The sequence below is a fragment of the Bombina bombina genome, chromosome 6 (genome assembly GCF_027579735.1).
Source record: "Bombina bombina isolate aBomBom1 chromosome 6, aBomBom1.pri, whole genome shotgun sequence".
Classification (NCBI taxonomy): Eukaryota; Metazoa; Chordata; class Amphibia; order Anura; family Bombinatoridae; genus Bombina; species Bombina bombina.
In genome coordinates, this window is record NC_069504.1 from 104,952,742 (window position 1) to 104,968,595 (window position 15,854).

Genomic DNA, 15,854 nt, shown 5'->3' on the forward strand with positions numbered 1-15,854 from the left:
GCTGATAAGTGAATCTGAAAGTTGTTTAAAATTGAATGCCTTATTTGAATCATGAAAGTTTTTATTTTTGACTAGACTGTCCCTTTAATATTGGCTTAAATTTTAGCCAGGTGGTCAGTAAAATCAGCCGGGTGATGCGACCACTAAAAAGGCCTGGGGAGAACATTGCCTCTTGTCATTGGTTTACCCAAGTTATTTAAATGAAGCCAAGTTGGTAATATAAATAAATTGGAAAGATGTTTGACATGTCATGCTCTATCTGAATCATGAAATAAAAATGTGGGGTTTTGTCTCTTTAACCACTTTGATTGTGCTAAACACTTAGTAAGTAGCTCCTTAATACTTGTAATAAATGTATATATGTATAAAGTCTTCATAGTAAAAGCATTTGAAATCTGTGCACAACTTTATTTCAAAGAGGGTAACTTTATATAATTCTTATTCATATCAGGGAACCAAGAAACGTTCTCAGTTAGACCTGGAGCTTGAGATCGAGAACATGGGTGCTCATCTGAATGCATATACCTCGCGGGAGCAGACTGTGTACTATGCAAAGGCTTTCTCCAAAGATCTCCCAAGAGGTATCTATATATTTTTGTTTTCAATTTTAATAAATAACGATGTAACAGAGATAAACAAATAATGACCTAAAGAAGAAGAATTCTAATGTACTGGGAGGGTTAGTGAAAGGGAAAAAAGGAGATGGTACAAACCATTGTTAAACCAAATTGCAAATCTGAATCATGAAAGTTTAATTTTGACTAGACTATCCCTTTAATATCTTTTGTTAAAAAAGCAGCAATGCATTACTGGGAGCTAGTTAACACACTGGGAAAGCCAATAACATGAGGCATTTATGTGCAGCCAGGAGCCACCAATCAGCAGCTCCTGAGCCTACCTAGGCATCCTTTTTCAACAATGGATACCAAAAGAACAAAACAAATTAGATAATAGAAATAATAATAGAAGTACATTGGAAAGTCGTTTAAAATCACAAGCTCTATCTCAATCATGAAAGGAAACATTTGAGTATCCTATTCCTTTAATTGCAATAATACTTAAAGGACCCAATCTGAAATGTAAAGTGATATAAAATACAAAGATTAAAGTGTAACAAAACTCTCATCTCATGCAGTTCGATATTGCACTGCTCTTGTCCCCCAAGGCAGAACTCTGTGCAATCTCATCACAGAAAATGTGGTAGTTAAAAAAAAAATAAAAAAATTGCCTGCACTTTTAATTTCTACCTGCAGGTGTCACTGTTTCGTTCTATCTCAGTGTACATATTACGTTCCTCTGTTCAATTCCCCCTCCCCCCTTCCTGAACTCCAGTGCCGTACACTGCAGAAAAGGTAAGTCATGGATTAACAAATTTATTCTAGGAGCCAACCAATATACTTAGTTTTTTTAATAAATGTGTGTTAGTGTGTGTGTGTGTGTGTGTGTTAATTAATGTGTGTGTATATATATATATATATATATATATGTATGTATACGTGTGTGTGTGTGTGTGTATATATATATATATATATATATATATATATATATATATATATATATATATATATATATATAATGTACAGTAGAGCAGGTTCACAGGCAGACTGACACTTTGGGAACGTACAGCAGACATCAGCGAGGCTGTACATGAACCTGTCCTCATGCACACAGAGTAAGGGCAAATAATGCAGCAACACTGGTTCCTCAGAGACGCTGCATAAAAATTTTCACAAAAAAAAAAATCTCATTGCAGAAATGAAAAAAAGTTCTACCTCTTCTGGGCTCTCGTCTCTCCTTCACATACAAAAATGAGAGAGCTCTCGCAGTGCCTTTTTCTTTTCTTTTGAATATTCAGTGAGTTCAGCCCCTGTGAAGTCTGAACTGCAATTATTCTCCAAGTTTTTGAATATCACGGCCTAATGAGAAGTTTACATGGTAATAGGCATCCAAATGAGAATATTTATAGGAAAAAACGTTCAGTAAAGCAATACTATATCTTACATGAACAAATAGAAACATATAATTATGTGCCTTTTTAATGATTGCAGCATCACACCTAAACAAACCTTTTACCTTTCCAGTGGAGAAACCATAGCAGAGTTCAGCATATACACCGTCTCTGTAACCTGACTCTTAGTAATATAGTCCTTTACCATTTCCCAATATACAGTAGTTCTGTTCTTGTATAATAAAGTTTTATAAGTCACCAAATATAATTAGCCCATATTTCAAGGCGAATTAGGGGAACAATCGAAAGTCAATGTTTACCCAACTCCTATTTTCCTATGTGACATGTAGGCTAAAGTACTCTCCTCAAAATCTGCTAGACCTTTAATTTCTGTAATGCAGAACATTGTGTCCCCAAGAGAAAATGTGACGATGCTCTGTGCAACACGAGAGAGCAATTATCCCTTGCTCCTCACGTAAGGCAGTAAAATCAAATGGAGACCGACCTTGATGTTCTTCCTTGCTTCATCTAGTGTGAAGTCCCAAAACTCCCTGCCATAGATCAGTTGTATCCAGATGAATAAAGTATCTCAGCTAGGGCCCAATTAAGGAGACAAGTTCCAAGCAGAGCTGTGCTCTTCTGGCGCTGGTCAACGATGCAGTCTAAAGAACCTTTTTTTTTTTTTTTACTCATTAAGTCACCATTAGGGAATGCAAAGAGATCCCACTTCACCCACTCTTTGGAGGGTACAAAAACATCAGCTTCTTCAGCTAATATATATATATATTTACTTCTCCACTAGTAGTTACCAACTTCCCTTTCTGATGTTTACACAATTTGGGATGCTATATGGTCTGGTTCTTCAATCCTGTTGATAATTGGAAACAATTATCAATAAATGTAATACAAAAACGCAAGGGATCTTGCGCTAAAAAATATGTTCATACAAAATGCAACTGTTAAAAGTAGGTCCTCTCTACCTACAAAAATGCTTGTGTGGAAATCTATTCAATAAAAAAAAAAGAATTACAACAGTTGCAGCTAAATTTGTATAGTATCTGACTGGATATAATAATAGTAAATACAGTAGATTTGCTTAATCAACAAATGCATGATAAAAAGCACATTTTTGTGCTTTTAAACTACAACCTATTGAAATGGGTTGAGCTTGCACGTAATATCATATCGCATTATGTTATCACTTTGTGTACACAAACTTGCTTTCTTATGTTATATTTGTCTGGGAGTTAGATGGATTGATGGTCATATAATGCATTATAAAGGCGATGTAGGATTGTGTTTTAGCAAATATACTGTGTGCAGTAGTTTATCCACTGAAAATGTTCCCTCCACCCACAGAGTGGTAATAATAAAAATATGTTCAGCATTGTTTCCCAGTTGTAGTTTTAGATTTCTGGCATTCGTGAAAAAGCTAAAGATGGAAAGTTGTTTTTTTTTTTCTTCTCTGTCCTGTAGATTAAAGTAGGGTGAATCTGTCAAGCAGACCAAAACATGTCTCCATAACATGTCTGGCCAACTGTACCGCAAACCCTAGCCAGACACATTTCATGGTGTAGTTTAGTTTTACATAACTGATTTGTGCCCTTTTTAAGCTGCTATATATATAAACAATATATCCAATATCCTAATAGCCTATTTATCCAATATACTAAATATAAGTAGTTAGAGAATATGAACTGGGTAAACCTAAAAAGGAAAGGATATATTGTTACAATCCTTCAAGCTCCTATTGTCCGAATAATAATACAAAAATAATAATTGTTGTCTGTTATAATGTACTGTGTAATGTGTGTTTGTAGCTGTGGAGATCCTTGCAGACATTATTCAGAACAGCACCCTCGGGGAGACGGAGATTGAGCGTGAAAGAGGAGTCATTCTTCGTGAGATGCAGGAAGTAGAGACCAATTTGCAAGAAGTGGTCTTTGATTACCTCCATGCAACAGCTTATCACAGCACTGCCCTGGGACGGACCATACTGGGACCCACTGAAAACATAAAGTAGGTTTAACATATAGTAAGACATACAATGGCAGAACCAGCATTCATAGTATTATTTAAAAATGTTAATTTATTGGACATTCTCACCTGTTTCTTTTGTTTAACCCCTTAATGACACAAGCGAGATGTGCTATTGCTACATGCCTCAGTAAATTCGTCAGTAGCGCAGTCTCACCGCTATTTAACTTCTTAATGTGAAAAATTGTGTTTGTCCCTCACTCCCTAAAGAGAGGCCAAAAAACAAATACTGTAAGCTACGTTTTCAAAATGCTGCAAATCATATAGCAAACGTTTTAAAATCTCTAGAAACCATGGAGTAAGTACAATTTTTACACAAAAGAAATGATTAATATCCCTTTAAGTTTCTGGAATTTTAAATAGTTCACAGGTTATCAGACTTCATAAAAATATTGCGTTTTATTTTGTCAGCATAGCTTTTATCCCTCATTACAGATCCATAAACCGCAATGATTTGGTTGAGTACATAACGGCGCATTACAAAGGACCAAGGATAGTTCTAGCTGCTGCTGGAGGTAAGCAGAGCTCTGAATTATTTGACAAATATCTAAATCCTATTTTTTTTTTTTATTGATTTTTAAATGAAGAAACATGTAAGTCCCCTATTATCATCAGAGTTATTTGAAAACGGGTAGAGAGTAGGTCATATCACTGGTGGTTTCTGGCTGTCCATCTGAGTTTGGCTAAATATTCACCATTCCAAAATAATATAGCATACTTCTGTGCCTATTGTGTAAAATTCTCCTTTCAGTTTTTTAATTAATGGAATCCTGAAAGCTCTATCTACAACTCTGTACCTTTATAAAACATAAAGCACAAATCACCTGCTTGCAACATCATTATATGTCTAAAAATAAATATAAAAAAAAAAAACACTTTTAGTTGACTGCAGTATCCTCTCATACCGCAATACGGTTTACTATGATTAATTGTGATAGTGGCAGTCCACAGTTGATGCATGAGAGGACTGGATTTTTTGTGTCATACAAGCTACCACTGACTCTGCCCTCACAGGATATGTGCGTATGCCGCAGTAATACAAAACTCTAATAACTTTTTACTAGAAGCATTTTTACTAATGGAATATAATGCAAAAATGCTTCTATTTCACATTTATGCACAGTTCTATTCCTTTAATAACCATGGTTTCTGGCCAGCTAATTTATTTCACCTAGTTCAGATATGCTAAGGCTGGTTAATAAGTTATAATTATCTCACAGGGTTTAAAGTCCTTTCAACATACTTTAGTGAATCTAAAGACCTAAAACCTTACACGTATTTCTTCTATATTTGAACAGCTATTATTTTAAAAAATGTATCCAAGTACTAATCAGTCTAACCTTTGCTTTTAATACATCATTTTATTTAGTATTTATTTGGTGTTTAATGCCTTTTTTAAATTCAGCTAACTGGCACCAGAGGGAGGGCATCTATAACAGGGAATTGAGCGGTATACTATGTATTCTTTAACTAAATACAAACGTGATGAATATAGAATCATTATTCTAATCAGAAACACTTCATAGCCACAGTAAGTAAACTTTCTCCAAATTAGATTTCCTTAAATGCTAGTTGGTACCAAGAGCACAATAAGGAAACTGAAATAAAAACAGAATTTATGTTTACCTGATAAATTACTTTCTCCAACGGTGTGTCCGGTCCACGGCGTCATCCTTACTTGTGGGATATTCTCTTCCCCAACAGGAAATGGCAAAGAGCCCAGCAAAGCTGGTCACATGATCCCTCCTAGGCTCCGCCTACCCCAGTCATTCGACCGACGTTAAGGAGGAATATTTGCATAGGAGAAACCATATGGTACCGTGGTGACTGTAGTTAAAGAAAATAAATTATCAGACCTGATTAAAAAAACCAGGGCGGGCCGTGGACCGGACACACCGTTGGAGAAAGTAATTTATCAGGTAAACATAAATTCTGTTTTCTCCAACATAGGTGTGTCCGGTCCACGGCGTCATCCTTACTTGTGGGAACCAATACCAAAGCTTTAGGACACGGATGAAGGGAGGGAGCAAATCAGGTCACCTAAATGGAAGGCACCACGGCTTGCAAAACCTTTCTCCCAAAAATAGCCTCAGAAGAAGCAAAAGTATCAAACTTGTAAAATTTGGTAAAAGTGTGCAGTGAAGACCAAGTCGCTGCCCTACATATCTGATCAACAGAAGCCTCGTTCTTGAAGGCCCATGTGGAAGCCACAGCCCTAGTGGAATGAGCTGTGATTCTTTCGGGAGGCTGCCGTCCGGCAGTCTCGTAAGCCAATCTGATGATGCTTTTAATCCAAAAAGAGAGAGAGGTAGAAGTTGCTTTTTGACCTCTCCTTTTACCGGAATAAACGACAAACAAGGAAGATGTTTGTCTAAAATCCTTTGTAGCATCTAAATAGAATTTTAGAGCGCGAACAACATCCAAATTGTGCAACAAACGTTCCTTCTTTGAAACTGGTTTCGGACACAGAGAAGGTACGATAATCTCCTGGTTAATGTTTTTGTTAGAAACAACTTTTGGAAGAAAACCAGGTTTAGTACGTAAAACCACCTTATCTGCATGGAACACCAGATAAGGAGGAGAACACTGCAGAGCAGATAATTCTGAAACTCTTCTAGCAGAAGAAATTGCAACTAAAAACAAAACTTTCCAAGATAATAACTTAATATCAACGGAATGCAAGGGTTCAAACGGAACCCCCTGAAGAACTGAAAGAACTAAATTGAGACTCCAAGGAGGAGTCAAAGGTTTGTAAACAGGCTTAATTCTAACCAGAGCCTGAACAAAGGCTTGAACATCTGGCACAGCGGCCAGCTTTTTGTGAAGTAACACAGACAAGGCAGAAATCTGTCCCTTCAGGGAACTTGCAGATAATCCTTTTTCCAATCCTTCTTGAAGGAAGGATAGAATCCTAGGAATCTTAACCTTGTCCCAAGGGAATCCTTTAGATTCACACCAACAGATATATTTTTTCCAAATTTTGTGGTAAATCTTTCTAGTTACAGGCTTTCTGGCCTGAACAAGAGTATTGATAACAGAATCTGAGAATCCTCGCTTCGATAAGATCAAGCGTTCAATCTCCAAGCAGTCAGCTGGAGTGAAACCAGATTCGGATGTTCGAACGGACCCTGAACAAGAAGGTCTCGTCTCAAAGGTAGCTTCCAAGGAGGAGCCGATGACATATTCACCAGATCTGCGTACCAAGTCCTGCGTGGCCACGCAGGAGCTATCAAGATCACTGACGCCCTCTCCTGATTGATCCTGGCTACCAGCCTGGGGATGAGAGGAAACGGCGGGAACACATAAGCTAGTTTGAAGGTCCAAGGTGCTACTAGTGCATCCACTAGAGCCGCCTTGGGATCCCTGGATCTGGACCCGTAGCAAGGAACTTTGAAGTTCTGACGAGAGGCCATCAGATCCATGTCTGGAATGCCCCACAGCTGAGTGACTTGGGCAAAGATTTCCGGATGGAGTTCCCACTCCCCCGGATGCAATGTCTGACGACTCAGAAAATCCGCTTCCCAATTCTCCACTCCTGGGATGTGGATAGCAGACAGGTGGCAGGAGTGAGACTCCGCCCATAGAATGATTTTGGTCACTTCTTCCATCGCCAGGGAACTCCTTGTTCCCCCCTGATGGTTGATGTACGCAACAGTTGTCATGTTGTCTGATTGAAACCGTATGAACTTGGCCCTCGCTAGCTGAGGCCAAGCCTTGAGAGCATTGAATATCGCTCTCAGTTCCAGAATATTTATCGGTAGAAGAGATTCTTCCCGAGACCAAAGACCCTGAGCTTTCAGGGATCCCCAGACCGCGCCCCAGCCCATCAGACTGGCGTCGGTCGTGACAATGACCCACTCTGGTCTGCGGAATGTCATCCCTCGTGACAGGTTGTCCAGGGACAGCCACCAACGGAGTGAGTCTCTGGTCCTCTGATTTACTTGTATCTTCGGAGACAAGTCTGTATAGTCCCCATTCCACTGACTGAGCATGCACAGTTGTAATGGTCTTAGATGAATGCGTGCAAAAGGAACTATGTCCATTGCCGCTACCATCAACCCGATCACTTCCATGCACTGAGCTATGGAAGGAAGAGGAACGGAATGAAGTATCCGACAAGAGTCTAGAAGTTTTGTTTTTCTGGCCTCTGTCAGAAAAATCCTCATTTCTAAGGAGTCTATTATTGTTCCCAAGAAGGGAACCCTTGTTGACGGAGATAGAGAACTCTTTTCCACGTTCACTTTCCATCCGTGAGATCTGAGAAAGGCCAGGACAATGTCCGTGTGAGCCTTTGCTTGAGGAAGGGACGACGCTTGAATCAGAATGTCGTCCAAGTAAGGTACTACAGCAATGCCCCTTGGTCTTAGCACAGCTAGAAGGGACCCTAGTACCTTTGTGAAAATCCTTGGAGCAGTGGCTAATCCGAAAGGAAGCGCCACAAACTGGTAATGTTTGTCCAGGAATGCGAACCTCAGGAACCGATGATGTTCCTTGTGGATAGGAATATGTAGATACGCATCCTTTAAATCCACCGTGGTCATGAATTGACCTTCCTGGATGGAAGGAAGAATAGTTTGAATGGTTTCCATCTTGAACGATGGAACCTTGAGAAACTTGTTTAAGATCTTGAGATCTAAGATTGGTCTGAACGTTCCCTCTTTTTTGGGAACTATAAACAGATTGGAGTAGAACCCCATCCCTTGTTCTCTTAATGGAACGGGATGAATCACTCCCATTTTTAACAGGTCTTCTACACAATGTAAGAATGCCTGTCTTTTTATGTGGTCTGAAGACAACTGAGACCTGTGGAACCTCCCCCTTGGGGGAAGTCCCTTGAATTCCAGAAGATAACCTTGGGAGACTATTTCTAGCGCCCAAGGGTCCAGAACATCTCTTGCCCAAGCCTGAGCGAAGAGAGAGAGTCTGCCCCCCACCAGATCCGGTCCCGGATCGGGGGCCAACATTTAATGCTGTCTTGGTAGCAGTGGCAGGTTTCTTGGCCTGCTTTCCCTTGTTCCAGCCTTGCATTGGTCTCCAAGCTGGCTTGGCTTGAGAAGTATTACCCTCTTGCTTAGAGGACGTAGCACTTTGGGCTGGTCCGTTTCTACGAAAGGGACGAAAATTAGGTTTATTTTTTGCCTTGAAAGGCCGATCCTGAGGAAGGGCGTGGCCCTTACCCCCAGTGATATCCGAGATAATCTCTTTCAAGTCAGGGCCAAACAGCGTTTTCCCCTTGAAAGGAATGTTAAGTAGCTTGTTCTTGGAAGACGCATCAGCCGACCAAGATTTCAACCAAAGCGCTCTGCGCGCCACAATAGCAAACCCAGAATTCTTAGCCGCTAACCTAGCCAATTGCAAAGTGGCGTCTAGGGTGAAAGAATTAGCCAATTTGAGGGCATTGATTCTGTCCATAATCTCCTCATAAGGAGGAGAATCACTGTCGACCGCCTTTATCAGCTCATCGAACCAGAAACATGCGGCTGTAGCGACAGGGACAATGCATGAAATTGGTTGTAGAAGGTAACCCTGCTGAACAAACATCTTTTTAAGCAAACCTTCTAATTTTTTATCCATAGGATCTTTGAAAGCACAACTATCCTCTATGGGTATAGTGGTGCGTTTGTTTAAAGTGGAAACCGCTCCCTCGACCTTGGGGACTGTCTGCCATAAGTCCTTTCTGGGGTCGACCATAGGAAACAATTTTTTAAATATGGGGGGAGGGACGAAAGGAATACCGGGCCATTCCCATTCTTTATTAACAATGTCCGCCACCCGCTTGGGTATAGGAAAAGCTTCTGGGAGCCCCGGCACCTCTAGGAACTTGTCCATTTTACATAGTTTCTCTGGGATGACCAACTTGTCACAATCATCCAGAGTGGATAATACCTCCTTAAGCAGAATGCGGAGATGTTCCAACTTAAATTTAAAAGCAATCACATCAGGTTCAGCTTGTTGAGAAATGTTCCCTGAATCAGTAATTTCTCCCTCAGACAAAACCTCCCTGGCCCTATCAGACTGAGTTAGGGGCCCTTCAGAAATATTAATATCAGCGTCGTCATGCTCTTCAGTATCTAAAACAGAGCAGTCGCGCTTACGCTGATAAGTGTTCATTTTGGCTAAAATGTTTTTGACAGAATTATCCATTACAGCCGTTAATTGTTGCATAGTAAGGAGTATTGGCGCGCTAGATGTACTAGGGGCCTCCTGAGTGGGCAAGACTCGTGTAGACGAAGGAGGGAATGATGCAGTACCATGCTTACTCCCCTCACTTGAGGAATCATCTTGGGCATCATTGTCATTGTCACATAAATCACATTTATTTAAATGAATAGGAATTCTGGCTTCCCCACATTCAGAACACAGTCTATCTGGTAGTTCAGACATGTTAAACAGGCATAAATTTGATAACAAGTACAAAAAACGTTTTAAAATAAAACCGTTACTGTCACTTTAAATTTTAAACTGAACACACTTTATTACTGCAAATGCGAAAAAACATGAAGGAATTGTTCAAAATTCACCAAATTTTCACCACAGTGTCTTAAAGCCTTAAAAGTATTGCACACCAAATTTGGAAGCTTTAACCCTTAAAATAACGGAACCGGAGCCGTTTTGAACTTTAACCCCTTTACAGTCCCTGGTATCTGAGACCCAACCAAGCCCCAAGGGGAATACGATACCAAATGACGCCTTCAGAAAGCCTTTTCTAAGTATCAGAGCTCCTCTCACATGCGACTGCATGCCATGCCTCTCAAAAACAAGTGCGCAACACCGGCGCGAAAATGAGGCTCTGCCTATGCTTTGGGAAAGCCCCTAAAGAATAAGGTGTCTAAAACAGTGCCTGCCGATATTATTATATCAAAATACCCAGATAAAATGATTCCTCAAGGCTAAATATGTGTTAATAATCAATCGATTTAGCCCAAAAAAAGTCTACAGTCTTAATAAGCCCTTTTTGAAGCCCTTATTTACAATCGTAATAAACATGGCTTACCGGATCCCAGAGGGAAAATGACAGCTTCCAGCATTACATCGTCTTGTTAGAATGTGTCATACCTCAAGCAGCAAGAGACTGCTCACTGTTCCCCCAACTGAAGTTAATTGCTCTCAACAGTCCTGTGTGGAACAGCCATGGATTTTAGTGACGGTTGCTAAAATCATTTTCCTCATACAAACAGAAATCTTCATCTCTTTTCTGTTTCTGAGTAAATAGTACATACCAGCACTATTTCAAAATAACAAACTCTTGATTGAATAATAAAAACTACAGTTAAACACTAAAAAACTCTAAGCCATCTCCGTGGAGATGTTGCCTGTACAACGGCAAAGAGAATGACTGGGGTAGGCGGAGCCTAGGAGGGATCATGTGACCAGCTTTGCTGGGCTCTTTGCCATTTCCTGTTGGGGAAGAGAATATCCCACAAGTAAGGATGACGCCGTGGACCGGACACACCTATGTTGGAGAAATAGTGATTATAGATATGCGCCTTATAACAGTCTGCATTCTGACTACATTTCACAAGTTTACATTGTATCTAGTTTCCTATATTGAGTCAGTCTTTGTATATATATATTTGGGGAAAGGAAAATAGTAATTTATCAGTATAATATAATAATAAACGGTGCAGACCCTTTAAAAATTGTATATTTACTTTAAAAAAAAAAGGAAAGATTCTCAGTTCATATAAATGTTTTGTGTGCACAAAAAACATGTGAGCCACACTGGCAGCTCACTCAAAAAGCAATATCATTATAAAAAGATAACAAAATTATAAGCATGGCCAGCTTCAAAACAGCATACTATGGCTAAAAGTAGGGTTGCACCGATACAATTTTTTTTTAAGACCGAGTTCAAGTACCGATACTTGTTTTCAAATACTCGCCGATACCAATTACCGATACTTTTTTTTTTTTTTAAATGTCATGTGACACTTAACCAAGCACAATACAGACTAATTATTTAAGATTTCTTCTTTATAATTATGAAGGATTGTAACTTAAAAGACATCATGGAATAATAAAAGTTTTATTTGTCATAAAGTTCACAGAACATGTTTATAAATAAAAATATGACAATAAAATATATTAATAATAACAACCAACCAAAAGTGCAATACAGTAAAAAATAGAAAAATAGTAAAAATAGAACAGTGCACTGTTTAATCATGGGGAACAACACTACGGGCTAAATTACATTTGACTGGTAAGTTTTACCAATGCTATGCTAAAGTCTATGGAGTTGGAAATGTGAACAGAGCATTGGTAAAGCTTACCGATCAAATGTAATCTAAATCTAGTCCTATAATTGCAGGATGAGTGTTCATTGGAATTAACTTAATTTTTGCCATGAGTACTCTTCCTGTAATTATATAAGCTAACCTATGGATGTTCCTCAGAGTACAGTATATTTTGAACATCATTGTGCAAGATGAGAACTAGCAGTAAAAAAAGGCAATTTAGCAATTAGAATAATTTTTCAAAAGTTAGTGGCAAGTTCTTTTTAAGGAACAGAACAGAAGCCTCTCTGCATGTTCAACTATAAGTCTGTTTTTGCTATCAGTAAGGAGGTTTGACTCTAAGTTGAACAGTCTTTCACTTTCCACACTACTGCATGGGGCAGAAAGATATTTTTGGACCATTTTAGCCAGAGCTGGAAATCTCAGTTTATTAACTGCCCAGTACTTCAGGGGTTTGTCTGAATGAGGTACAGTGATCTCTCCTACAATAATACAAATAACAGCAATTTGTATTGGCAGAACAGTAGTAAACAATTTTTAGTTTAGTCTCCACTTCAGCTTAAAATGAAATGGGAACATGCAGTTTGAAAAAACGCCACAAGATAGCATATGGGTAGGAAGTGGAGGTATCGGTATAAGTATCGGTGCATTTGCACGAGTACAAGTACTCATGCAAATACTTGGTATCGGTGCAACCCTAGCTAAAAGGTAGTGCAAAAGACATGATGTAGTACAAAAATAGCACGATAGTCTGCAACACCTCGGCCAGAGGATGACCCCGCAATAAATGCAGGAATCTGTCACCATGGACAACCATATGAGGATCTATGCAGTACCCCTGTATATAAAATAAAGTAACATACAATGACTTAAATGATGATGAAGTTCATCTGGTGAATATTATTACAAACAACATGTATTAAGCATATTCATGGGCAACACCTCTTCCAGAGGATAATGCCGCTATTGCAAGGTGGCTATGCGTTGTTATGGATGTATTAATGAGGATCTATGTTCATTTCAAAAGCAGAAGTAGTGGCAAATAGGTCACATAACTGCACATTAAACCATCCTTTGTTAAGTTCTGTTACTTTGATAGCTTTATACTGACTGGTTAACCGTATCCACCATCAGCAGTGGCAATACCACAGCATAGTCCAGCAATAGTGGTAGTAGAAAATTACAAACTGGAGCTGCATTAAATACTGTTTTGGAAAACCGTAGTGCTTAGTAAAAAAAAAAAAGGGAAGAACCTCAATACTTTCCTGAATGTTGATCACATTGCCATCAAGTCTCTGCAACATGTGTATGGGGAGACCGTTCTCGCACAGTTCTGACTACATTAGACAAGTTAAACATTGTATCTAGTTTCCTATATTGAGTCCGTTTTTGTTTTAGGTGTATCGCATGATGAGCTTCTAGATTTGGCAAAGTATCATTTTGGTAATTTACCAGCTACATATGAAGGAGAGCAGCTGCCCCCATGTTCGTTCATGGGTAGTGAGGTAAGGCTGAGCCTTGAACATAGCAGTCAGATTCTAGACAAAGATAAAGCATTGCTTGGTATTGGGGATTCACAGCAAGAAATGTTGCCTTTTTTCCCCTGCAGATTCGAGTTTGCGATGATAAAATGCCTCTGGCTCACATTGCCATTTCAGTGGAAGCTGTTGGTTGGGCTCACCCTGACACAATACCACTCATGGTGGCCAATACGCTAATTGGGAACTGGGATAGATCCTTTGGGGGCGGAGTGGTATGTATATCTTTAATGTTGCAAATGCTCCATGGGGCCACTGGGTAATAGGTTTGTTACTCGGTATAGAATGTCTTAAAGGCAACACAGGTTCACTATGATGTAATGAAAACACGACAAAGCCGCAAATGTTGAAATTATAATGCTGTGAAACAGAATGTCACAGAGTTCTGTAGGTTAACTACTTGTTTGCTAGTTTGTTACAATAATTCCAACCCACTCTGGGAGCTAAAGGGTTAATAAGCATTTGCTACATTTGTTCAGATCTCTAACCCTACAACATTTTGATTGTAGCGTGCAATTTTTTTTCTTTGTAACATTGAATTTAAACATTCTTTCTGCAATATTTCAGTAGTAAGTAGTCACTGACGTTACTTCCTTATTAATATGAGGGCACTGTTACAATCAAGTTGTCACAAATGTATTCTGTATGTACTTTACATAGATGTTCAGTGTATTTATAAGTTATGGTACACTATAGAAAATTGGATTTACATTTCTATACATACAAAATGTGAAATAATTAAATAATAAAATACTTTAAAATAAAATAACACGTGTATAAGGATATAACAAACTTAGTTTTGGTCATATGTAATTTGGGAAATAGTTTAACAGGGATATCTTAATGATTAAATAAAGGAGTACACTGAGAAGTATCTGATTATATCATTTTGTTTACAACATCATGCACAAACATTTATAGGAAAGTGCACTCCTAGAAATTTCTGTTACATTTTTGTCTTATGCTCTGTTATGGGTTAATGGTAGTAAAATAGCTTTGCAAAAAAAGTGAATACATTTTTAAAATGTTTTTGGATTTGTGAAAACTTTGACATTACAGCCTAGTTTAGTAGCGAAATCTGTACAGTATTGAGTGTATTATACAAGGAAGCATAGCACGCATATTTCCATCTAATATTTTGTTATATATTTTACTGCTCTACAGAATTTATCCAGTAAACTGGCTCAGGTTACTTGCCATGGAAACCTGTGTCACAGCTTTCAGTCATTTAATACGTGTTACACAGACACAGGACTCTGGGGTCTGTATATGGTGTGTGAGCCCAACACTGTGGAAGACATGATGCATTTTGTGCAGAGAGAATGGTAAGGGTGAAATATTAACAAATGTGCCCTTTAATTATTTTCACAGTTCTATGAGACTAAATCAGTGACAGAAGAAACAGCAGATTCACACTATGTTCTGCCCCGTATTATTGTGATAATAAAGTATTTGTACTTTGATAACTGCAGATTCTTTCAGTCACCTACTAAATTTTAATATTTAATCAGTACAGTAACAGTAGTAGAAAATATAAGAACATATCAAACATGGAACTTATACTACGTTGGCTCTGGAAGATCCTATTTGGAATACCTGTGTTCTATACACTAATGATAAGATTGTGTCTTAGTTTAAAATGTCTATGGTATTTATGATAATTAGTAAAATATGTATAAATTATTTTCCTGTGCTAGTTGACCAATAAATTATATTAAAATGACAATTTATTTAGGAAAATATTGCGGTGCACCTTTTTAAATCTTGGTGTCTCCACAATATGAGCCCTCTGGATCTGGAGAGAAAGCTAACCTTTAGTGTTATTATTTATTTATAAAGTGAGAGAATATTCTGCTGAGCTGAATACATGATCATTGGATTTGACACAGTAGGGTGCTGCTCTGTAGAGCGTATAATCTAGAGGTTAGGGATAAGGAAAATCGTGTGTGGGTTACTTGGTTGAGCGTGTACAGTGGTTTATAGATGGGGGATGGTGATGAACAATTAGGAGGGAAGTTGTTATACGTCTCTGAACAGATGAAGTTTTGAAAGGTGGACCGAGCAACTGAAGAGTTTTCTAGAGTAAGTGCACCT

The 15,854-nt window shown here is 38.6% G+C and overlaps 1 protein-coding gene across 1 annotated transcript in view; it reads left to right on the top strand.

Moving 5' to 3' along the window:
• The window catches only part of PMPCB (peptidase, mitochondrial processing subunit beta), a 51,410-nt gene that overhangs the window by 6,078 nt on the left and 29,478 nt on the right, over window positions 1-15,854 (top strand). Inside the window, exons 4-9 of the mRNA XM_053716541.1 lie at window positions 452-581; window positions 3,769-3,967; window positions 4,421-4,500; window positions 13,621-13,727; window positions 13,832-13,975; window positions 14,925-15,085. Of these exons, the coding sequence (XP_053572516.1) occupies window positions 452-581; window positions 3,769-3,967; window positions 4,421-4,500; window positions 13,621-13,727; window positions 13,832-13,975; window positions 14,925-15,085 (821 nt within the window). The remainder of the gene's footprint in view (window positions 1-451; window positions 582-3,768; window positions 3,968-4,420; window positions 4,501-13,620; window positions 13,728-13,831; window positions 13,976-14,924; window positions 15,086-15,854) is intronic.